Here is a 26,996-nt window from a genome sequence, read left to right on the forward strand (position 1 = left end):
AAGTTAGGAGCGTGCAGGAGTTGATGTAAGATGTTCGTAGCATGCATCGTATCGAGGGGCCTCGAAGAGGTGTGATGGAAAAACAGGAACTGTTTATGAAAATATTCACTTTGAAATTTTGGAATATGTTATTAAACTAAATGCACCCAAGTGCGTTGGTCCATTCTGATTGTTCTGAGACAGCTCATCAAACCAGTGGAACCCAGCAACTACCCAACTTTCCGTCGTCGCCAAGTCTCGACTACCAACAACCTCACATACCAACGTCCTTCTCGGGTGCCTATTCTGACAAACCATCACCGACAGAGACGCCTGAAGTGGGCCACAGCTAGCCAACAATGGCGCCACCATCAGTAGATAGATAACCATCCTCTTCAGATGAAAGTCGGAACTTGTCAGTTCTGTAAGGGTCTGGTGAAGAATTGACAAATGTTAGATAAACGCGTGTATGTTGGAGAGATCCATGAGCTGTGCGAAGAATCACGGTTTGGGGAGGAATCGGGATCAGCTACAAAGATGGACCTGTGATTATTAAAAATACTGGCCCAGACAGAGATAATGGTGTCACGGCTCTCAGAATTCAAGTCCTTAGACCTTACGTATTTGGCCTGTTACCAGAATCCTATGTTCCAGCAGAACAACGCCCGCACGTACACTGCCAGAGCCACCAGGCACTTTCTTCAGCAGCACATATCAGTAACTCCGATAGAGCACATGTGGGACGAGGTCCTAAGACGGCTTCACGAACGAAGTGCACCCAAGGCAGAGAACTGCAACAATATGGGATATGGGCCCAGATTCCAATGGCCTTTATGGTTATCAACCACCTTATTCATTCCATATACAGGAGATACATGTATGTCCGTCAAAAACGCTCATGGGTTCACACGAGGTGTTGACCTACAACGTCCCAACTGTTACTTGTAATGGTACCAATGGTTGTATCCTCCTGGTCATTGTGAAGAAACATCCCCACCTTACATGTGATGTTACTTTCGCGGATCAGCACACACACACACACACACACACACACACACACACACACACACACGTATATCTCACTTTTGGTATTTTCAGATGATTGAATTTTAAATATTACAACTCGGCAATCGGGGAATATTTACACCTATGCAACAACCCTTAATTATAGGTTTTTAATGTATTGTGTTACCGTGACCTTGACACACACGGCCTTCATAATATTGACTCTCTGGATATCACAGGTTATTCCCTTGGACCCTCCCAAAAGGATCGCCCTAGCCCGAACAACAGCGTGTACCCACATCCGGACAAGCTCACTGTTCGATGTCGACTGCTTGTTTGAGCTTCGCATGCCAAACCCTCGCCCTAATCGTAACCATAACACAAATCCCCACCCTTGCATAGTTTTGGGGTTATTTATCGTCTACCAAAATGACCAAATGTTTGACATCCAATAGCCGATGGTTAATAAATCAATGTGCTCAGTGGCCTCGTTAAAAAAAAACACCTGTTTGTCTATTATCTACCAGAATAAATCCAATTATGCAAAATTAGTCAAATGTTTTATCCCTTTTACAAATGTGACTGGTGCGTTTTCTAATTCAGTGTGTGTGTGCGTGCGTGTGTGCGCACAGCTTGGTTTAATGCTCCTTATACAGGCGCCGACTGAAGTAAATAAACATATTGTTTGCGCCACACATGCACGCGGACGAGGTATTGACTATCAGTAAGACGTTCAAGAAACCAGTGAAACAACAAAATAGTTCAACACATTTTATGTACAAAATATGAATAGACAATGAAGGATGACACGATCCCAACCCAACAATATGCTCTTCTAATGTCTATGATTCACTAATTCAAACCCACTAACGTTTCTGGCAGTTCAATTTCTCGGAGCCTAAAAATAGCCTGCTTCTGCAGCCAAGTTTTATAATTAATTCATTCATTCATTCATCTGTGAATTCACTGTCATCGGTACCATGACGAATAACTATTTCAGTGTCATCTTGATTCCTTCTTTTCTTATTGTTGTCCTCTTCACAAACGTTTTCTTCTCAGTCCCCAAACTAAAAACTGAACAGAGAATTGAACATGATAATTGAACAAACTTTTAGCAAAGAAAATTAATTTTATTAAAAACGAAGACTGTAACAGAAAACAATAATAAGAAGTGAACGAATTAATAACAATCAACAAAGAACGAACAAACTAAACAGAAAGTAATAATGAGAACTGAACAAACTAACTAACTGAAGCGAACAAACAGAAATCTATAATAAGATGTGAATTAACAGTACCTGAAATCAGTAAAGTGAACTGACGAAACTGTAACAGAAATCAATCATTGGAAATAAAAGAAACAATGAGAATTGAACAAAACCAAAAATATGAAATGAACAAACTGTAACAAAAACTAATAGCGAGAACTGAACAAAGTGTAAGATCAGCCACTAATGGAAAGTGAACAAACTCATAAAAGAAATAAATAATTTGGACTAAAATGTAACAGAAATAATTCATGAATGTGAATTGCACCGTATTAGAAATCAATCATTATAATTAAGAACTGAACAACCTAGCAGAATCCAACAATGAGAACTGAACTAACTCTTAACAAAAAACTATAATGAGAAATGAACAAAATGTAACAGAAATCAAATGAAGAAACAGTAATAGAAATCAATAAAAATTGACAAACTGTAACAAAAACCAATAATGAGCATTGAATGAAATGTAACAGAAATCAATAATGAGAACAAAACAAACTAACAAAAAGCAATAATGAGAACTGAACAAGCTGTAACAGAAATCAGTAACGAGAACTGAACAAACAGAACTAAATAATGAGAACTGAACAAGCTGTAGCAGAAATCAACGAGAACTGAACAAACTGCATCAACACTTAAACTGAGAACAGAACAAACTGTAACAACAATTATGAGAAGTGAACAAACTGTAAATAGAAAAGAATGAGAACTGAACATATTGTAGCATAAACCAATGAGAACTGAACAAACTGTAACAGAAATCAATAATGAGAACTGAACAAGCTGTAACAGAAATCAATGAGAACTGAACAAACTGCAACAAAAATTTATAATGAGAAGTGAACAAACTAACAAAAATCAATAATGAGACGAACAGGAACCAATAATGAGAATTGGAAAAAAATGAAACAGAAACCCAGAATGTAAACTGAACAAACTGTGAAAGACACCAATAATGCAAACTGAACACACTGTAACAGAACCAAATAATGCGAACTTTAACAAACTGTAACAGAAAGAAATAAGGACATCTGAGAAAACTAACAGAATTCAACGAATATAATAAATTGTAACAGAAACGAATAGTGAGAACTGAAAAACTGTAACAGAAATCAATAAGAAATGAACAAACTGTAACAGAAACCAATAATAAGAAATGAACAAACTGTAACAAAAACCAATAATGAAAACTGAACAAACTGTAACATAATAAAATAATGCGAACTGAACAAACTGTAACAGAAACCAATAATTAGAACTTAACAAAGTGTAACAAAAATCAATAATGAAAATAGAACAAACAGTAACAGAAACCAATAATGACAAGTGAACAACTTAAAATTGTAACGTAAACAAAGAATGAGAAATGAACAAACTATAAACATAAACTAATCAGAAATTAACAAATTGTAAACAGAAACGAATGAAAACTAAACAAACTGAAACAAATCAATAATGAGAACAGAAGAAACTGTAACATAAAGTTATAATGAGAAATGAACTGTAAATAGAAAAGAATGACAACGGAACAAACTGTAGCAGAAATAAATAATAATAACTGAGCAAACTGTAACAGAAACCAATAAGGAGAACAGAACCAGTTGTAACATATACTAATAAAAAAATTAACACACTGTAACAGAAAACAATAATAAGAAGTGAATGAATTAATAGAAATCAATAGAGAACGAACAAACTAAACGAAAATTAATAATGTGAACTGAACAAACTACTGACGAAAGCAATACGATCTGAACAAGTTGTGACAGAAATCAATGAGAAGTGAATTAACAGTACCTGAAATCAGTAAAGTAAATTGAACAAACTGTAACAGAAATAAATCATTAAAAATAAAGGAAACAATGAGAATTCAACAAAACCAAAAATATGAAATGAACAAACTGTACAAAAACTAATAGCGATAACTGAACAAAGATTACTATCAGTCACTAATGAAAACTGAGGGCGAACTCACAAAAAAAAAAGAAATAATGAGAACTGAACCGTATCAGAAATCAATCATTAGAAATTAGGACTGTAAAAACCTAGCAGAATCCAACAATGAGAACTGAACCGTATCAGAAATCAATCATTAGAAATTAGGACTGTAAAAACCTAGCAGAATCCAACAATGAGAACTGAAACTAAATCTTAACAAACAGCAATGAGAAATCAACAAACTGTAACAAAAACCAATAAGGAGAACGGTACAAACTGTAACATAACTCAATAAGGAGAACGGTACAAACTGTAACATAACTCAATAAGGAGAACGGTACAAACTGTAACATAACTCAATAAGGAGAATTAAACAAAATGTAACAAAAACCAATAAGGAGAACGGTACAAACTGTAACATAACTCAATAAGGAGAACGGTACAAACTGTAACATAACTCAATAAGGAGAACGGTACAAACTGTAACATAACTCAATAAAGAGAATTAAACAAAATGTAACAAAAACCAATAAGAAGAACGGTACAAACTGTAACATAACTCAATAAGGAGAATCAAACAAACTGTAACAAAAATCGATAATGAGTACAGAAACAACTGTAACATAAACTAATGAAAACTGAACAAACTGTAAACAGAAACGAAAATAAGAACTGAGTAAACTGTAACAGAACCCATTAATGAGAACTGAACAAATTAACAAATCAATGAGAATTTCACAAATTGTAACGTAAACTAATAATGAGAATGAAACAGAAACGAATGAGAACTGAACAAACTTTTGCAGAAACCAATAATGAGAACTGGGAAAAAAAAGGTAACATAAACTAATAATGAGAACCGTACAAAGTAACATAAACTTATTGTGAGAAAAGAACAAAGTGCAACAAAAGTTAACAATGCGAACAGAATATTTTATAACGGACAACAATCACGGGAATTGAACAAACTGAAACATAAACCAGGAATGTAAACTGAACAAATTGTAAAAGAAACCAATAATGCAAACTGAACACACTGTAACAGAAACAAATAATGCGAACGAAAGCAACATGGAGATCTTAGAAAACTGTAACAGAAATCAACGAACCTAACAAACTCTAATTTAAGGCCCTGCTACACGATACCGGATTGCAACGCCAACAAGCATATCGTAACGTGTGGCATGTCATACGATTGAATTGGCCCGAGTCACTCGTACGAGTGGAAGTTTAGGTCAGGTCATAGGGCTTTACGCGCACATTCAGAGCAAGCTGTTGTAGCGCACGCCTGTCCTGGGCACAAGAGCCGGCCTTGGCCGGCTCCTCCGTCCAGGACAGGAAAGGAGGGGGAGGGGGAGAGGAGGGACCGCCTGCACTGGCAGGTGCAAGGGAGCACCAGCAGCCCGACCGTGATCGGTAGCAGGCGGGGGGGGGGGGGGGGGGGGGGGGGGGGGGGGGGGGGGGGGTGATGGTGCTATTGAATTTGGAATGGAGCAAAGTAATATGCCAAAGAGAAAAGGTGGCCAATTTGGGTTGAGGAAATTGGGCGCAATTTTGAACGGTCGGCCAAAAAACATAAGTTCCAGAACTAATATAGGTTTTGACATTAGTGAATCGAGAGTAGCTCGTTAATTAGACCTCTAGTCGAAGTTTAGAACTTGTTCTATTTTTATACGATTGAATCGGACGTTTGGGGACGTTGACCAATCAGATCGTGGCGCAGATAACGTCGACGTTCAGAGTGTAATGGCGGAAAACTGTTCGCTTGTCATCGGTACAGACCCAACAGCTCATAGAGTTGTAGCAGGGTCACAACTCTTTGTGGGGTGTGTCCAATAATTTATATAAATACAGAGACGTTACGACAGCCGCCTTCTTATCAATACACAGCATTGTTTACCATGGTTACAGCAAGGATATTTTTCAATGACGTCACGTTTCATACGATTGACAAGTACCGAGTGGCAACACGTCCGATTCAATCGGTCCGATTGACTCGGTACGATTCTATAGTATCGTATAGCAGGCCCTTAAGGGAAATGAATAATGAGAACTGAACAAACTGTAAAAGAAATCAATAATGAGAACTGAGCAAACAGTAACAGAAACCAATATTGAGAACTAAACAAACTGTAACAGAAACTAATAATAAGAACTGAACGAACTACAAGTATAACATAAAGTATTAATCGTATAATAAGAAATGAACAAATTGTAGCAAACATTAAAGCCGCACACCCTAGTTCCATCCAGCGAAAATAAATTATAATTTAGTTAATCTACAAACCTGTAACACACTTAGATCACGTTTTTATCAAATGGAGTGAAAAAGCAGGTTTTATATCGATAAATACCATGGGAATCCCCATGTCCCAATTGCTTGAAATAATTTTGAAAGTTAGTATTCTGATGTCACCGGTAGAAGCACAACAATGCCTACGTCACGACAAATTTCACAGACTTGGGGTGCGTTCGTTTCACCTCTCCTGGACATGTTCCAACTGTTCTGTCCTGGTTGTATCCCCTCTCCAGATATTGTAAGACTTAGCAAAATTATTGGTTTTAAGGGTTTGTAACGTTTTGTATTGAGACACTTACTTGTCTGAACTTGATTGTTACTGAAAATGTTCACGAACTGTGAAGAAAAATCTCACAAATGAACAACAACAAATCGGATGTTGATTGCGCGAACCGTGCACGAGAAAACAAACCGAACCAAAATGATAACGGTCACGTGATATACCAACGTCTGTGACATTAAAAATAGATTGGACCTCGCTTGCTTAACGGTTTTTTCTCGACAACACGTTTTGTGAAAAAAATGCATTTCGTGGTTTTACAAACATCAGGATTACCAAAAAGCACTTCATGTGAATGGAAATGTGTATTCTAAATAATAAAATGTAAGTAAAGTGCAATTTTATTTGTGAAAAATGGGGTTTAATAGCGAAAAACAACGCCGTAATGGTTAACAAATAAACGTAACTAGGGTGTGTCCCTTTAACAATTCGAACTGAATAAATTATCACAGACAACAATCACGAGAATTGATCCACTGTAACATGAACCAGAAATGCGAACTTAATGAACTATAGGCCTAACATAAGTCAACAATACGCACTGAACAAATTGTAACAGACATCAATAATGAAAACAACAAACTGTAACATAAACTAATATTGACAACACAACAAACTGGAACAGAAATCGGTAATTAGAACGGCCAAACTGTAACAAAAAACAAAAAGGAGAACTGAACAAACTGCAACATAAACCAATAATGAGAACTGAACTGTAACAGAAAACAATAATGAGAAATGAACAAACTAACAGAAATAACTAATGAGAAATGAACAAACTGTAACAAAAACCAATAATAAGAAATTAACCAAATGTAACAGAAAGCAATATTGAGAAATGAACAAACTGTAACAGAAACCAATAATGAGCATTGAACAAACGGTAACATTAACCAATAATGAGAACTGAACTGTAACAGAAAACAATACTGAGAACTGAACAAACTAACAGAAATCAACAATGAGAAATGAACAAACTGTAACAGAAACAAATAATGAGAACTGAACTGTAACAGAAAACAATAATGAGAAATGAACAAACTAACAGAAATCAATAATGAGAAATGAACAAACTGTGACAAACCAATAATGAGAAATGAACAAACTGTAACAGAATAAAATAATGAAAACGGAACAAACTGTAACAGAATAAAATAATGCGAACTGACCAAACTGTAACATAAACCAATAATGAAAACTGAACTGTAACAGAAAACAATAATGAGAACTGAACAAACTAACAGAAATCAACAATGAGAAATGAACAAACTGTAACAGAAACAAATAATGAGAACTGAACTGTAACAGAAAACAATAATGAGACATGAACAAACTAACATAAATCAATAATGAGAAATGAACAAACTGTATCAGAAACCAATAATAAGAAATTAACAAAATGTAACAGAAACCAATATTGAGAAATGAACAAACTGTAACAGAAACCAATAATGAGCACTGAACAAACGGTAACATAACCAATAATGAGAACTGAACTGTAACAGAAAACAATACTGAGAACTGAACAAACTAACAGAAATCAACAATGAGAAATGAACAAACTGTAACAGAAACAAATAATGAGAACTGAACTGTAACAGAAAACAATAATGAGAACTGAACTGTAACAGAAAACAATAATGAGAAATTAACAAACTAAAAGAAATCAATAATGAGAAGTGAACAAACTGTGACAGAAACCAATAATGAGAAATGAACAAACTGTAATAGAATAAAATAATGAAAACTGAACAAACTGTAAGAGAATAATATAATGCGAACTGCCGAAACTGTAACATAAACAATAACGAGAACTGAGCTGTAACAGAAAACAATAATGAGAACTGAACAAACTAACATAAATCAATAATGAGAAATGAACAAACTGTAACAGAAACCAATAATGAGAAATGAACAAACTGTAACAGAAAACAATAATGAGAAATGAACAAACTGTAACAGAATAAAATAATGCGAACTGACCAAACTAACATAAACCAATAATGAGAACTGAACTGTAACAGAAAACAATACTGAGAACTGAACAAACTAACAAATCAATAATGAGAAATGAACAAACTGTAACAGAAACCAATAAGAAATGAACAAACTGTAACAGAAACCAATAATAAGAAATGAACAAACTGTAACAGAAAACAATAATGATAAATCAGAAAACTGTAACAGAAACCAATAATGTGAAATGAACAAATTGTAACAGAAACCAATAATGAAAACTGAACAAACTGTAACAGAATGAAATAATGCGAACTGACCAAACTGTAACATAAACCAATAATGAGAACTGAACAAACTGTAACAGAATAAAATAATGCGAACTGACCAAACTGTAACATAGACTAATAATGACCGAACAATCTGTAATATAAACTTACAATGAAAACTGAACAAACTGTAGCAGAAACCAATAATGAGAACAGAATAAACTAACAGAAATTAATAATGAGAACTGAACAAATTATAGCAGATACCATAGTAAAAACTGAACTAATATAGAGAACTCAAGAAATGATAATAAAACCCCCCCACCCCAAAAAAAAACCCACCAAAAAAACAAACAAAAAAAAAAGGCATGAAAACTGAACAACTTGTAAGAGAATACAATAATAAAAAAATTAACAAAGTTCAGCAGACCCCAGTAATGCTAAATGAACAAACACTTAACAAAAGCTAATAGAGAGAACTGCAACAAAAACAAATAATAAAAACAATTAACACGTAATAATAAAGACATTAAGGGTATAAATACTGATGGACAAGAATTCCTGATTTCTCAATATGCCGACGACACTGCTTTTACTGTATATATGGATCCCCAAATTCTGTGTACAATACAATTATTACACTGGATTTATTTGCAAAAATATCTGATCTGAAGCTAAATTATTCTAAATCAAAGATAATATGTATAGGCAAAAAGAAATATTCAAAAGAAGTGTTTCATCATTCTTGATGGTAGTTACAATGGGGTTCAACCCAATTTACTTTATTAGGTATTAATTTCTCTTTAAATTTACAACATATTATTAAAGATAATTTCGAGTCAAAAATAGAAAAAATGGAAATAGCAATAAAAGCATGAAGTGCCCGTAAACTTACTATATTAGGCAGACACACAGTATAAAAATCATTAATATTACCAAAAATAACAAATTAGTTAATTTCGCTACCATCCCCATTAGAACAGTTAGTTGAAAAGTTAAATAAACGATTTTACAAATTCATTTGGCAAAATAAACCTGACAAAATTAAAAGAGAAGTTATCATTCAGGACCATAAAAACGGGGGATTAAAATGATCATTAAAGTCAACGTGGATAAGAAGGTTACTTTTAATTAACACAAAATTACATGTTTTGGGGGGTTTTCTCGTCAGTTACAAGTATAACGATCAAAGAACTATTTTTATATGGCGATCATTTTATTAATTTAAACATTAAAAATATGACTAACCCTTTTTGGGAAGATGTTCTTGATAGTTGGCGAAACATCCAATGTAAATGAAAATGATATAGCTGGTATAAACATAGGGTTTAACAGTAAAATATTAAAACATAAGAAGCCTATTTTATATAAAAAGTGTGCAGAAAAGGTGGGTTTTTTCATTCCTAATTTAGTTAATACTGATGGAGGATTTCCAAGTTTATGCGATTTTATAGAAAAATTTAATATAAAAACAAACTTTCTAGAATATGCTTCTTGAATTAATACACTGAAATGTTTCATAGGGAAATATGGAAAACATAATTATGGAATAGACGAATCAATTACAAACGATAAACCAGTTTACCCCCATAAAATAAAACAACTTCTTAAAGACAAAACGGGATGTAGAGAAATATTTAAATTATTATGCTACACAACAGCCATTCCAAAGTCTCAATTAAAATATACAAATAAAGGGTTTTTGTTATTCACCAGCAGAATGGAATATATTTTACAATATACCTTTTCAATGCGTTAGAGATACAACTTTACGTTGGTTTTCAATACACAATTCTACACAGATTTCTCACGAGTCTACTAACACTTTTCTGTATGCAATACATTATGTTAATTCAAATAAATGTACTTTTTATGTTAAAGAATTTTGGAAACATTTTGCCATTTTGGGTCTACTTAAGAAAACAAATACATATGCAATAATTTGGTTAATTATTAACATAAAATATTATATTATACCATGAAAATAGAAAAATAAAAATTAAACTTCGTATCTTATTTAAAAATGATAATTATGAAGATTTTACGGAACAATGGCAGCAGTGGTATAATTTATTTCAAACATCATAGCTTATTAAACTTTATTTATTTCTAAAATATCTTCTTCGCACTTTCTACTCCTTCGCACTCCTTTTATAACACTTTTTTAATGATGTTTACTCCGTACATGACATTTTTTCCTTTTCTTTTTCTTTCCTTTTTGGCCCCAGATACCCCCCCCCCCCCCCCCCACACACACACACACACACAAAAAACAAAGAAACAAAAAAAAAACCCAAAAACCCCCAAACAAACAACAAAACACAAAACAAAACAAAACAAACACATCAACAACAAACTTATGCATAAGGTGTGTTGTTTGTGTCTATTCGTGAGCATATATTTTGCTGTCTATATACAAATGTATATGTATATAATATGTACGGTATGCCATATGTAATATAAAAAATACTGTGATACAGTGAGCTCAGTGAACTAACACTGCCATTCTATGTTCTGGGAACAATAAAATATTTAAAAAGAAAAAAAAAAGATAAAAAGAAAAAAGAACTGAACAAACTAGCAGAAAGGATTAACGAAAACTGAACAGACGAAACTGAACAAGACATTAAAACTGAACAAACGTAACAGAATGTTTAACACAAAACCAAACTGAAATATAAGAGAAAACGACATGGGCTACACACGCACACACACACACACACACACACACACACACACACACACACACACACACACACACACACACACAATATATATATATATATATATATATATATATATATATATATATATATATATATAACAATACCGTTAAGTAATATATATTAATAAGCAAAACAAAATTAAATAAAAATATTATGTTCTGGAGGAAAAAAACACATTAAATATAACGTGCAAGACCAAACACTGAGAGTTAAGAAGGAAAAAAAAAAAAATCAAAATATATAACCATATAAATATATAATAATATGATACTTTCAATTACATTATCGTAGAAAATTAATACCAAATAATTGCAGTACTATAGTCCTGTTCAATTGTTTAGACCCTAAGTTTTTTTTGCAAACGTTACGTTTAATTCCTATTCAATCCGTGTGTTCTTTACATTTGCATAAAAACAAACCCAAATCCTGACAGGTTTTATATACAATGCATCATCCAAAATGCACGAAGTTGATTTATTTCCATTTTACAAAAATCCATGTATGTTTTGAATGCACGTTGATTCTCCTATAAATAACTAAGATTAAGATATGAGGCTACGTTAAGGCCATTATAGCTTGTTTCAGTGAATAAAGGTTATGAATGTTTTGGAATGTAAAATGTGTACCAACTTTGTCTAACCTTTCCTTTAAACATATACGTAAAAATACATGTAACCATTTCATGTACATGCAGTATATTGAATCAATTTTGCCAATACATTATTTGAATTTTTTTTTTCATAAATTATATATTTACATACATAACCTAACCTAACCTAACCTAACACAACTACATACGAAGCCAGAGGTGGGTGTGGGGTTGGGCAGAGGGCCACGTCTCCATCAATCGGGGTGTGGGGGTGGGTGTGGGGTGGGTGTGGGGGGTATACAATATTCTGGCCACGTGTGTGTGCAATATGTCACAATGAACATCACGAGATTAAGACCTCACCCCAACCCCCGTCACTAAAAGGGAACGTGGCCTTCAGCTGAACACTTGCCCGTGCATTAATAAATAATAAATATAAATATGACAGTCATAATGTATCAACCTATCGTATAGTTACTTTACAGTGTTTTATCTCCAATAGCACCCAAACTTATTTATTTTTCTGTCAGTACATTACATTAAAGACACAGCAGGCGCGGATCCAGAAATGTTTAATAGCGGGTGACCAAAACCCGTTGTTGCTTTTGAAAATGTGGATGGGATAAGTTTTTAAAAAAATTGTGTATTCTGTAATATATATTACAGTCCTTGGTTTTTGAAAATTATAGGCGAGTGGAAAATCGCACATGTCAATATGCTAAGGCGAGTGAAAAATCACTCCAAAATAAATAAAATAGGCAATGTAGCTCCAATTGGATTTTGACTGGTACGTCTACAAAATTGTCTATTAAACCAGTATTTCCCGAATTGTTCAACAAAGAGAAATACCAGTTTAACGCCTGCATGGAAGCCACTGTCGTGTTTTTAATTTTTATTGTTTTAATAAAAGGACCTTCCTATCAACTAAATGAGCTATCAAAACTGTTGATTTTTGTAAACAGTGGAAGTACATAATATACTACTAATATTTTACGTGCATCGTTTGTTGAGTATAACGTGCGCTGTTTTTCACTCGTCAAATTGAAATTACATGCGCTGTACGAGCGCGATCGCACCCGCGCACCTTAAAAAGCAAGTTATGATATATTGTTTGAAAAAAATAGAGGCGGTGTGTCACCTGGATTCCCCGCCTGAATCCGCGTCTGAATTGTTTATTGACTTATGTTTCCAAATTGTTTCTTAAATATAGGTCATACTAAAATATATTCTGCTAGGAAGGTGGAAAAGAACATTACTTTGAAACACCCCATAGAGTGAGGCTTTTGTTATGCAAATAGCCTTAATTATTTATAGGACAAAGAACTTGCATTCAAAACATACAGAGATTTTTGTAAAATGGAAATAAGTCAACTTCGTGCATTTTAGATGATTGTATATGAAATATGTCGGGGTTTGGATTTGCTTTCACGCGTATGTAAAGACAAGTATTGAATAGGAATTAAACGTAACATTTGCAAACAACTTAGGGTCTAAACAACTGAACAGTACTATAGTTGATTCACACTATGTACCCGGCATGAAACTAAGCTTACTTAAGCACAGGCATAGGAAGGTGCCAAAAAGTGGTGGCACACACACACACACACACACACACACACACACACACACATACATACATGTATAAATATATAAAATCCATCGCTGCTGCTAAAAAGGGGGGGGGGGGGGTCATGTTCCCACGTCAGTGTTAAGTTATAAACATCCATTTGTGCTTGAATAAAGTTTCAGCAGTTAACTCTTAACGCAGAGATGAATTTTACTTGTAGAATGCAGGAAACTGCATTTCAGGACATCTAGTTTTCAAAATTTTACGAGGGAATACACACCCGAACCCCCTAGAATCTTTATTTTGCGCCCTCAGTCTCAGTCAGCCCTCATTCCTTTCATGTCTACTTCCTTCCATTGTGCCTGTAATATAGAGCAGCCAGGCGCGGATACAGATGAGGGTGCCGGGGTGCACACACCCCTCTCGAGTTCAAGTGCCTTTTAAAAGTGCCCCTCTTTTTTAATAATAAATTAGTTTTTTTTAAATAATCCAAACCACGAGCATATTACTAGTCCTCGTCATTCCATGATCTACTCTTTACGAAGCCTTACTTTCTTTTAAGTGCGATGCCACGTTCGTTATTTCCGAGTTCACAGTTTTATATAAAGATATATATGTGGGTTCTTTTCGCGACCATTTCAAAACGGTGAATTATTTCATAATGCCTTCACGGTAAAGAAGAAAAAGACATAACGAGATTTTATTGCACGAAGCTGCAGCAAAATGTTCTCGATTAACAGATATGTTCAAAATGTTATCGACTAAAAGAGACTTTTTAACGATTATAATTACATACCAAATATATTGTCCTGAATAACATATTAGTAGCTGTATAATAAACGTGTTTCTGATCGTTTCTAATATTTGTACTAGCGTAAATTTCATTTTATTTCCTAAAATATAGTTTTATCGTACGTACGAAATTATTTGATAACAAAATCCAGTTTGGGATTCTGACAAATATTAAGACGACCAGAAACGCATTGAATATACAGACACTGATATTCTAAACAAGAAAATATATTTAATATGTAAGTTTAATCGTAGAAATATTTTATTAGTCGGAAACATCTTACAATGCAGCAAACTCAGGAATGTCCCTTTAAGAGAAACATCTTACAATGCAGCAAACTCGGGAATGTCCCTTTCAGGTAATAGACCCTATTTGCGATTGTCACGTCAAATTTTATTTATTCAGTTAGAATAATTATTGGACTCCACGGTGAAATTTCTTGTCAATGTGAATTGACATAAGCAAGGCTAGAGGACGGTCGTACGACGGTGCTGCATGCATGTCTTCATCTAAAGTAGGCGTTCAGGCTCGTACAAAGTCAGTGTCACCACGTGCCCTGTACACACACTGCAACAGACATGTGTCAAGATTGTCTGTCGCATCAGCATATCATAAAGAAGGTTTATTGTTTCTTTGATAATTCACCGAAACGGCAAACATTTTTTTAATCGGTCCTTAACAATCTAGAAAACACACCTTCAGTAAAAAGGTTGAAAGGTCTGTGCAAAACTCGATGGGCTGCAAGGCATACTTGCTATGAAACATTACATGAGCTGTACCCATATATATATATGTCAGTGCAATGGGCTGATTGTGAGTCCTGATGATTACACCAACTGGTCAAGGGATAGACACAGCCAGGTTAAGGCACAAGGCCTCTTGTCAACACTAGTCACATTCAGCCACATCATTGTCTTCCTCATTGCTAAGAACAATTTGCATTTTATGAAGGCCATTGCATCAAAGTAGCAGAAAAATGGATTAGATGTATTTGAAGCATATTGCAGGATTGATTAAACTAAAACAAGAATGCATGATTTAAGATTGAATGTTGTTGGGGGTTTTTGTTTGTTTTTTGGGTTTTTTTTTAAATTTTTATCCCAGTGCCCCCTTTCCTTTCTCTCCTTTGAATTCCATCTGATTTCTTCCCGATCTGGCAACTCATCCTATCTTTCAACTTCTTCCGCTGTCCACCTCCACATCCCAGTCCTTGTCTCTCCAAACGCGACAGGTGCTTGTCTCTTGTGGCTATCTGTGCCACACACCTGTTCCCCGTCAGCTTTTAGCTGTGGGCTTAGTCTGACCACTTCGGGGAGTGTTCAGTAGTTACTTCTGGCATTGTTAAGAGGCACTTGTAACCATCTGCTATGCACCCCTACTACAATTGAAAGTTGATAAGGAGTTCCAAGATTGGTTCAGTGATGCGGAGTTGATAGCTAAGTATGTTGGAGCTAGGGTTGAAATGCCAAGAATTGTTGGTCGACAGATTCATCGTCCAAATATACATGCAGGCAGTCCAATTGAATATTATATTAAGATGAATGCGTGCATACCATTTCTGGACCACACATGCAAGGAAATGGACTGGACACCAGATTTAATGCAGACAATAGGCCTGGTATGGACCTATTCAACCTTATCCCAGCAGTTATCATGAAGTGTGAGGGCATCGGCACCGTATGTGATAAATTATCCTTCTGGCACGATGATCTCCCCACACCAACAGCATTAACGAACGAACTTAAAGACTGGGCAAATCATTGGATATCAGTACCATCTTGTGACCTCCCAAACAGTCTACTTAAATGCTACGTAGCAGCTGATGCCGACCAATTCCCAAATATTCATGTACTGTTGAAAGTAGGGTGTACTCTACCTGTTGGCAGTGCTGAGGCAGAGCGTTCTTCCTCATGTTTTCGTGGGCTGAAAACATACCTGAGAAATACGATGGTGCAAGAACGACTGTTCAAGCTAGCTCTGATGAATATGCATCACAGTTTACACGTAGATAGATAGATACAGTGTACAAAGAGTTTGTAATAAAGCACAACAGACGACTTTTCCAAAAAAGTATACTTTTTGAATGAGTTCGTCTGATTGGACCATTCTACTTTAGTGCACCGAAATTCTGATTTGTATTCTACATAAACCCCAATACAACAACAACATTAACTATTGGGTGCCAAGCAGTGGTAAAATAAATCTGAATCACAAAACCGTTCTCATTATCAAAACCGTGTAACTGCACACGTCAGTCGAAGGGACATATTGACAAAGTCGTGATAGTTTCCATGAACCACTAATTATTGAAATTAATATGGGCAACATTATCCAAACTACAGAACTGAAGTAACAGGTGTATGTGAAAAATCGTTGGTGTGTATATACTGGTCTGACAAAATGAAAAAGTATGTACTGCGGGAATAGACAGATAATTCCTTTTATGTCATGGAGTTCACAATGGACTGGTTTGGACTTTGTCTAATGAGATCCAAAATGCCTTGATTATCTACACGAACCATGGGATTAACAAAGTAAGTGACTGTTTTAAAATTAATATATATATTAATTTCATTTTGTCAGACCAATATATATATACCAACGATTATATACTTATGACCTGGAAATATCAGCCCAAAGCAGTTCTTCAATTTATACTCCAAATGAAATTTCACAATGTATATTTATTTATTTGCCCTTTTTATCCAGCACCCCCTCCTTACCAAACTCCTGTATCCGCCCCTGCTCAGAAATGTCTGTAAAATTACCGCTTTCTTCAAATTTGACAAGACTGTCCCTGGACGAACCCCCTGGAAACTTTGTTTTGCGCCCTCGATCTCAGTCAGCCCCCCCCCCCCCCCTTCATGTCGACTTGCTTCCAGCGTGCCTGTAATATGGAGAAATGTCTGTAAAATTACTGCTTTCTTAAAATTTGACACGGCTGTCCTTCACCGCCTTTGACGTTCAATTTCATTCAGAATGTGTTTTTTTAATTTAAAATAGTAAAGTAAAAATGATAATCTATGGCGTAGGAAGGTGCCAAAAAGTGTTGGGGGGGGGGGGGGAGCACACACATGTACATATTAACTATCGCTGAAGAAGACGACTACGACGACGATGAACAACAACAACAACAATAATAACAACAACACGAAAGCAGGTCCATAGGCACCGGGAAAGGGGATGGGAGGCATAGGCACAGACGAAGGTTGTTTTGTTTTTCTATTCTGTAAAATTAAGAATAAAAATCTTATTTGTGCTCCCCATTGGGGGAGGGGGGAGGGGGCAGATTAATTCTTGGAACGAATGAGCATGGAAGGTGCAAGACACATAGGGATCCGGGGGCCGTCTCCCCAGGGAATTTTAATCTAGAGGCTCTGAAATACATTCTGCAGCCATTTCATGGAGGTTACCAGGCCCGTAGCCAGCATGTTTAACGAGGGGGATCGAAATTTCATGTAGACGGAACTCATCAGCCGCGATGTACATATAGAACCCCTTGCCAAACAATGTGATGACGCCGGTTACACTCGAGAATAATACATTAACTTTTGTTCCGAAATAAGTTGTGGTATGCCACAGAGCCACGACAAGAAACGGTTTGTTTTCAGTCGTACCAATGTATTTATAATAAATGATACATGGTAAAAATTGTAACAAATTTAAGCCTACTGAAACACATTGATTATTAATCAGCGGTTATTGGATGGCAATCGCACAGTTATAGTGATACTTGGTCACAGATGAAATCCGTTGTCGCCACATGGCTACTCTTTCCAAATAACAGCAAGGGATCTTTATGTGCACTTCCCACATCACACAAACAGGACAGCACACACGACGTCCTTTGATGGACCAGTTACGGATCACTGGTTGGGACGGGAAATAATCAAACGGGTCCACTAAGGATCGAACCTTCAACAATTTGAACGTCAGACAGACGTTCTTGCATAAGATCATATCATTTCATTGTATAAATACAGAGTCGAGTTGCATTTTCGTCAGGCGCTGTTGGGCGTATAATGTTGCAACCTCGTTGACATCTATATCTTGGTCATAATGAATCGTTAGGAGCGCCAAATTAAAAAGGCGCTCCTGTCCCATAGAAGCACGCATGTATGTATCTATGTATGTAGTCGCCAGATGGTGCTAAATCATTAATACATTGTTATTATTTAACCATACCGCTATAAATGATTTGGTGATTAAGGAGTCCGAAGGGTAGGAAACCCGACTACATTACCCTGGTCATTTGGGAACAAGGACTTTTATATGTAAAATCATATTTTTGTTTTTTCATTTTAGCGGAACTCTCAATCCTGCGGGGTGGGGGATCGGACGACCCCCCCCCCCCCCCCCCCCCCCCCCCCCCCCCCCCCCGATCCCTACCCGGCTACGGGCCTGGTTACATACTTAAAACGTCAATATCAATAACCAGTAAATTGTCATGTTACTTTGACCGGATTTGTTTTTTGGGAGGAAGCAACCCCCACCCACCCACCCCCGTTAGCTACGGCCCTGTAGTGCATCCCCACCCCTCTTCAGATATCGTTTTTACGGGCCTGAAAAGAAGATGAAAAGGAGAAACCAAAATAAAAACTCACCGGTCTCCCAACGGTTTCATAAACTTACCATAATAATCATGTGACGTCAAATTATTGATGACGTCAACAACGTTGGTAGCCAAGGGGATCAGCAGCACGTTGTAGCGGATGTTTCTAAAATCAGGCGCATGTGCAAAAGATTATGCGGGGGGGGGGGGGGGGGGTCTAAACTATGCTGAGCGAATTTTCTAGAGGGGGTGGGGTTTCGACCACCCCCCACTCACCAAGAACACGTGCCTGGAAATGAATAATTATTTTAAGTTAAACATCTTAAAGGTTAGGCAGGTTTGTGTGTAGGGAGTGAAGGTGCAGATCGAACCCGCCTTCTTTCCAAGATTTGTTTTTCTAATGTATTTTTCGCTCAAGCATGGCCCGGTCCCTTTAAAGCATTCGCTCGCCCTTAGGGCCTCTACGAATCCTAAATATTGGACTCGAATACTCGAGGGTCAAAATCGACCCGGACCCCAGGTACCCGACACTTGCACTAGATGATAATGGTAGTACTAAGCCAAATAACTTCTGGCTAGGTCAAAGTTCGAGGTGCACCGACTTTTGATAGAGAAGTGAACACCACAAGTCCTGTGATTGGTTATAAATGTGAGTGTGTTGGTTGTAAAAAATAATAGTTTCATCTGGGTAAAAAAAAATTGCAATTTTATTTCATCTAGTACCAATGTGTCAAGTAGCCTTGTGCTTGAAACATGTATGGGGTACCTGTAAAAAAAAAAGTACTCGAATTTTGTGCGAAACTAGGGTAGTCATAGACGCTACCCGTTATCTCAGAAACGAGCAGCTTGACCCCCATTTTTTTCTGATTCACTTTAAGTGTAAGGGGTGGTAGTATTTATATCCGTGGCGTTTATGTCGGTTGATACGTTGCAGGTAGGAGTTTTAGCCACATATGTTACTATTGTCGTCTATGGGATTTGATTTGGTAGTATACACCCTAATGTGACTCAGGAATAAAGTACAATAGCATTATGCATCTTAATTCCAGCGCTGAACATGGATGCCAAATCGTGTCATTGTATTGTATTCCACACATTCGACTTTTGTTTTCCCACCATGTCTCATAGCTCTATAATATCTATAGGCTAAATGGAGGCAAGTATATATGGCAAAATGATGTTTTTAAAAAAAGGAATTAAATGAGCGTGCTCTTCCTTGCACGGGTACTCGAGTCCTGTAAACGGACTCGAGTCTTGCTAGACTCGGCCCGTGCCCAAGTACTCGAGTACCCGAGTACTCGTGGAGACCCTACTAGCCCCAGTCTGAACCTACCCTGCACAATTTCCTGCACACCTGCATTATTGGCAAGATACCAAATTAAACAAAATGAACCAGAAATTTGCAAAATATAGGCCTACATTTATATTTGCGGTTGTAGGTAGGCCTTTGCTTACTGGAATTTACTTACCGGTATACAAATTCTTTTTCACAATACTGGTATAGCGGGGGGGGGGGGGGGTGTTGATCCTCCCCCAACCATACCTCCCCCACAACACCTTTTATATTTATATTTTAAATTCAATAAACATGAGTGCCAAGAATTTCTCTTTTTTTTTTAAAGGTATTCGAAGGCAGTCACTTCCCATGTAGTGCCAATATCCATTTTATGCCATTGGACATTGTTATTATGTTTTATATATATATATATATATGATTATGAATATTGTCTGGTGTCCATCTTGTTTAGGAGAGCGCTCTACCTGTTGTGCAATCCTTTTGATTCTTTTTTTATCAATAAAATATCTCAAAACAAATATCCACTTACATACTGCTTATTCAGCTGTGTAAAAAGTCATACAATACGGATGTCAATATAACACTGATCTAATATACTAATATTAATTTTTTTAAACTTCAGTATCTGAATTACCATATGGTAAAATTATTTAAATATTAAAATAATTATGTCAGACCGGCCTTATCTATGTTCCCAGAACATTTTATTCTAATCGGCCTTAGTTGTAGGTTGGGAAAAACAACATTATTTAGTATACTAGTGGTATACTAAAAAGTAAAGTTTGTTTTATTTAACGACGCCGCTAGAGCACATTGATTTTTTATCTTATCATCGGCTATTGGACGTCAAACATATGGTCATTCTGACACTGTTTTTTTTTTTTAAAGGAAACCCGCTGTCGCCACATAGGCTACTCTTTTTACGACAGGCAGCAAGGGATCTTTTATTTGCGCTTCCCACAGGCAGGATAGCACAAACCATGGCCTTTGTTGAACCAGTTATGGATCACTGGTCGGTGCAAGTGGTTTAACCTACCCATTGAGCCTTGCGGAGCACTCACTCAGGGTTTGGAGTCGGTATCTGGATTAAAAATTCCATGCCTCGACTGGGATCCGAACCCAGTACCTACCAGCCTGTAGACCGATGGCCTGCCACGACGCCACCGAGGCCGGTAGTGGTATACTAAGTGGTAGTCTCAAAAATAATAATGTTTCAAGAATACAGTCTTGAATGTCATAGGCGTACGGGCTCCCATTTTTGTAGGGGACAGGCTGGCTTTTGCCCGAATTAAACGAAAATACCCGAATCTGGATAACAACATTTATTCATTCATACTACCAAACAGCTATATAGGGTTGCAAACGAATCACTTTTTGACATGGATTACCACCAATTTTGAGGGCAGAATGATGGAAATACATGGTACAAATGTAAGCACATTTTGCCCGAATATATGGTGGGTTTTTTTTTGTGGTTTTTATTATTACTAAAAAAAAATTATACCGAATTTGAGGTTTTGCCCTCCTGTCTCGTACGCTTATGAAGGGGCGTAGGCTGGGGTGGGGGTGGGGGTTCGTGGTTAGGCCATCGGTCTACAGGCTGGTAGGTACTGGGTTTGGATCCCAGTCGAGGTATGGGATTTTTAATCCAGATACCGACTCCAAACCCTGAGTGAGTGCTCCGCAAGGTTCAATGGGTAGGTGTAAACCACTTGCACCGACCAGTGATCCATAACTGGTTCAACAAAGGCCATGGTTTGTGCTATCCTGCCTGTGGGAAGCGCAAATAAAAGATTCCTTGCTGCTAATCGGAAAGAGTAGCCCATGTAGTGGCGACAGCGGGTTTCCTCTCAAAATCTGTGTGGTCCTTAACCATATGTCTGACGCCATATAACCGTAAATAAAATGTGTTGAGTGCGTCGTTAAATAAAAAAATTCTTTCTTATGTTTCATTGTTCATGTAGTTTCCATAAATAACCATAAAACTTTATGTCTTTTAATTGTTTTATCTTGAATTCGTATTTTGAAAACTGATGCTTTTAACCCTACTCATAATCAAAATACATGAAAGATTTCAGCAGTAGGTGTCGACTTCATACTCAGGCCCCATCTATTTTCTGGATACTGAACTTGCCATATGGTCCCCTAACAGTGGTTTTGTAATCGGCGATTTGTAGTTTTTGTTATTTTCTCAGGCACGGAGGAGCAGGGTGGTGGGGTGGGGTCTCTAGCTCCCCCCAGTAATTCTGAATCAAAAGTATTAATGATAGTAAATCGTAAGACAGAGATGAATTTTACTTGTAGAATGCAGGAAATTGTATTTTAGGACATATACTTTTCGAAATTTTACGGTGGAGCATACCCCCGAACCCCTCTGGAAACTTTGCTTTGCGCCCTCGATCTTAGTCTGCCCCCTACCCCCAATGTCTACTTGTTTCCGCCGTGCCTGTTTCTAAATATAAAATAATTTATTTAAAAAACTACTGATCGTTTAAAATAGACGCTCTTTACCTCCGATACGGTTTCGTACAAACAGCCTCCTTGTTTGTTAAAAGTTTTCAAGATGGCGGCCCTCTCTGGCGTTTGTCGCCTTATCGAACGACACAGATCAAAGTTAGTGAAAGAACTAGATGTGGAAAGTATTTTACCGCGGTTAGTCCGTCAGGGTGTATTTTCCAAATCAGAAGAAAGCGAAATAGTCGCCATATCTAATGCACACAAGCGCACAGACTTCTTTTTGGACACACTATCTCGGAAAGGACTGGAAGCTTTTCAAGTTTATTGTGCAGCGTTAGAAGATTTTGCCCCGCACTTGCTGACCATGTTTTTATTGGAGACATCTGGTTAGTATTCTGTTTCATTCTACTGAACTAGTTACTGTATTTTATTTACATCATATCGTTCAATGCTGGTCGATTTATTATTTTGAAGTTTGTAAACAAACACCTGTTGAAATGAGTTATTTCCCTTGGAAAGGAGTAGTTTGGCTATTGGAAGTAGCAATAATATCGTGTACTGTTGACATTTAAAAAAATATGTTCCATTTGCATAGAATATAAAAAATAACAATGGTAGTTTTTGTTACATTGCACCATTCAGTGGCCTAAAAAAAACAAAAAACATGACAGTCGTGATTGTTAAAATGATAATTGTATGTCTCAAAGGAAGCAGAATCTATTTACTGGAAATTTAGGCCCAAAATTTGGTTGCTTTTATTTTTGCATCTTTACTTTGTTATCATCATAACCTGTCTAAATTCAGACAATACTGTCATAAAAACATTCATTGTAGATTGAACATTTCATGTCATGGAATTAAAAAATATAATATATATTATATATACTGGAAAAGTCATGGAAATATCCTTGAATTGTTTTTCTTCTATCAAGTGTAAGAACCCTGAATATTGTTTACACTAACCTCCAGTGGGTTGTGTACACCTGGACAATATTTAGTTCTGTACAGGCAGACTTTCTGGAATTTTTTTATAAAATCCACTAACCATTGGATCAGTGATTTAAAATATTTACTAGCCACAATAATTTTTTTACTAGCCCTACTTTTCTTCAAGTTAATAACAGTTTACTAAATAATAGTAATAATGAGATAGTCATCTAAATAGGGGTTGGGGCAGGATATTCTTATTACAAAATAGACTTAACTACAGCATTGGACCCCAAAAAATTCACTAGCCGTCGGGCATGGCAATAGTAGTTCTTTACTAGCCCAACATTGAATATCACTAGCCATGGGAGTGGGGCTACTATAATCTAGAAGCCCTGGTACAGGAAAGGAATAAATGTATGCAATTTAGTACAGATAATAACAATTTTATGACAGCATTGCTGATTGCCATCACAAATTTTTAGTGTTGTGAATCCTGTGACCCATTGCAGTTGCACATAGGCGAGCACTATACCACTGGGCTATGTGCTGCCTCATTTCTGGATAGACTTAATGTTTAAGATGCCAGCTTTAAGCTGCCTTTATGGCTTTAACCAAGAGGTGATTTTTCTAAACTTGGCAAAGCAAGGGAAACCTTAATAGTCCTTGTAGTTTTTAAAACGTGACCATTTGATTCTTGAAACAAATTTTGTCTTATTTTTAGTTATTAGGTAATTTGTAAATATAACAACACAGTGTTGAATACACTTGCAGGTTTGTTTTTTGTTTTGATGCTGAGAGCAATTCCTCATATAATTTCAGATCAGTTTATTGCTCTTTATCGATTTTCAAACTATAACCTCTTACTTCATTATCAGTTAATAATAGTTACTAATGTGAAAATGTAATGTCTAAATTGGTTTTTAAAAGTGGGCAGGGTTTCTGCCAGAGGGTAAAACAGATATAGCTCTATACCCAAATGTATCTATATTATGTTTTTAAGTTAATCTTTTGACAAAATTAATGACTATCATTACTGTATGATTTTCTTAACCCTAACCCTAAACCTAACCTATTTTATTTCTGGGGGACAGCAGGAGCATGCAGCACACACATTGTAAATATAGTGCCATACCCCAAAAATATACATAAATGATACATTTAAGTATATTTTGTAAATATGAATATCCTGCCCCCACCCCCATTCCTCAATCTTAAAACCTTTTAATCTCTATCTCCCTCTTTAGGTGACATTATTACTATTAGTAAAATTGTATTAACTTAAAGTAAAGTAGGGCTAGTGAATTTTTAATCGTGGCTAGTAAATATTAAAAATCACTGATCTCTTGGTTAGTGGATTTTATAAAAATTCTAGAAGCCCTGGGCTATTCCAGAATTGATCGGGGGTGGGGGGACTTTAATTTTATTTTATTATTTCTGCTGTATCTTTTCACCTATGCCTATATGTTTTAAATAATTTATTGTGTGTTGTAGTTTATTTTTTTTTAAATCTCCCCTCCAGTAATTGATTGTGGAACAACCCTAAGCAGTTTAGGTCATGGCTAAATCTGTAGTACATGTTATTGGTGCGTATAGTCATTTTATTATTGTGCCACAAGATTTCTAGAACTGGTTTTGTGGACAACAATACATGCATTGTATGCCTGAGTCTCGCTTGTTGATTTTTGTGGTGACTCAGCCTGATGTGTAACGTCAGGTACATGGACAATATGGTCATACAAACCTCCACAATATGATTCAGATCTTAGATTGTAGTTCGTGCTGCTTTGTTTGTCATGCTATTCAAACGTTTAGGTTAAATGCTGGCATTAACAAAACCCCGTATGATGTATAGATGTAAATGTATGTAATTATACATGTATATCTCAACGGCCCTGCAGCAGGGATCAAGCTTAAGAATTTGTTACCCATGGCGGTTTTAAAATATTTTTTCCATGCCATAAAGTACACACCTATGACAGTTTTGAGCATGCTAATGCAACAATTTTAAATGAGTAATTTTTGTAACAAATAAAAGTTTAAAGTTTGTTTTGTTTATCCGCTTGCCTGGTACACGGTCCAGTGTTGATCCCCATCAGTGGGCCCATTGAGCTATTTCTCGTGCCAGCCAGTGCACAATGACTGGTATATGAAAGGCTGCACGTGGTACAGTGTTCATGTATGTACTATCCTGTCTGTCTGCTTAAAAAATATCCCTTGCTATTAATGGAAAAAGGTAGCAGGTTCCTCTCTAAAACTATATATGTCAATATTGCCAATGTTTGACATTCATTAGCCGATGATTAATAAATCAGTGTACTCTAGTAATTAATCAGGGATGAAAGTTGGCCTCCTTTTGGTGGAATTCCACCTTTTTGGACCCCCCCCCCCCCCCTCCAAATATATTTTAAAAATAAAGGTGCATGTCCTCAGCTGAAAAATATTTCCACCTTTTTTGTCATGGGCCGCTTTCATCCCTGATCAATGCTTTAGATTGCACTGAAGTCGAGGCGATAAACATTGTGCTCAAAATACAAAAGCTCAAAGTAATTATACCCAAATTAGGTACCAGTACAAATATACTTACCTCAAAACATTTCATGTCAAAACTACTGAAATATTAAGCTTTAATTATATATTAAAATAACTTGAACAACCACAAATCTTCAGCAGCAATTATTTCACAAAAGAGACCTTGTGTTTAGAGCAGACAAAAAACCTGCTGTTTCCAAATTAGTGAGATCTAAAGTCCTGGTGATGTCATTCAACAAAACAAACTTTAACTTTTTTTTAATGCTAGGGTCTGACTGTCAACTATTACAACGAAGTTGGCCAACTTGACAGTTGCATTGTAACTTCAACTTACAACGGATGCACTCAAATTAACGACTAATGGGTTATACAATGATAATTGAGTTGATCACTCAGACTAGCAACTACACAGTCATGGAAGTCATGACAGCAGAAAGTTGGCCAACTTTGTGCTGGCAGTTGGTAGTCTGAAACTAGCATAATATTCAGCAAAAACAATTGGGTGAGACACACACATTTCAGATATATGACAAGTAAAAACGGAGACACACATGTCACCTTT

General features: G+C 36.3%; 1 protein-coding gene across 5 annotated transcripts in view; it reads left to right on the top strand.

Annotated features, from left to right (window-relative positions):
• The first annotated feature begins 23,081 nt into the window (after positions 1-23,081).
• Positions 23,082-26,996, top strand: part of LOC121373371 (tight junction protein ZO-1-like) — a 136,652-nt gene continuing 132,737 nt past the window's right edge. For all 5 annotated transcript variants that reach the window (XR_005958072.1, XM_041499983.1, XM_041499987.1 and 2 more), the window contains exon 1: positions 23,082-23,361. Coding sequence is in view for 4 of the 5 variants with exons in the window: in XM_041499983.1 (XP_041355917.1) it covers positions 23,082-23,361 (280 nt within the window). In the remaining variant the exon portion in view is untranslated. The remainder of the gene's footprint in view (positions 23,362-26,996) is intronic.

Source organism: Gigantopelta aegis, chromosome 5 (assembly GCF_016097555.1).
Source record: "Gigantopelta aegis isolate Gae_Host chromosome 5, Gae_host_genome, whole genome shotgun sequence".
NCBI lineage: Eukaryota > Metazoa > Mollusca > Gastropoda > Neomphalida > Peltospiridae > Gigantopelta > Gigantopelta aegis.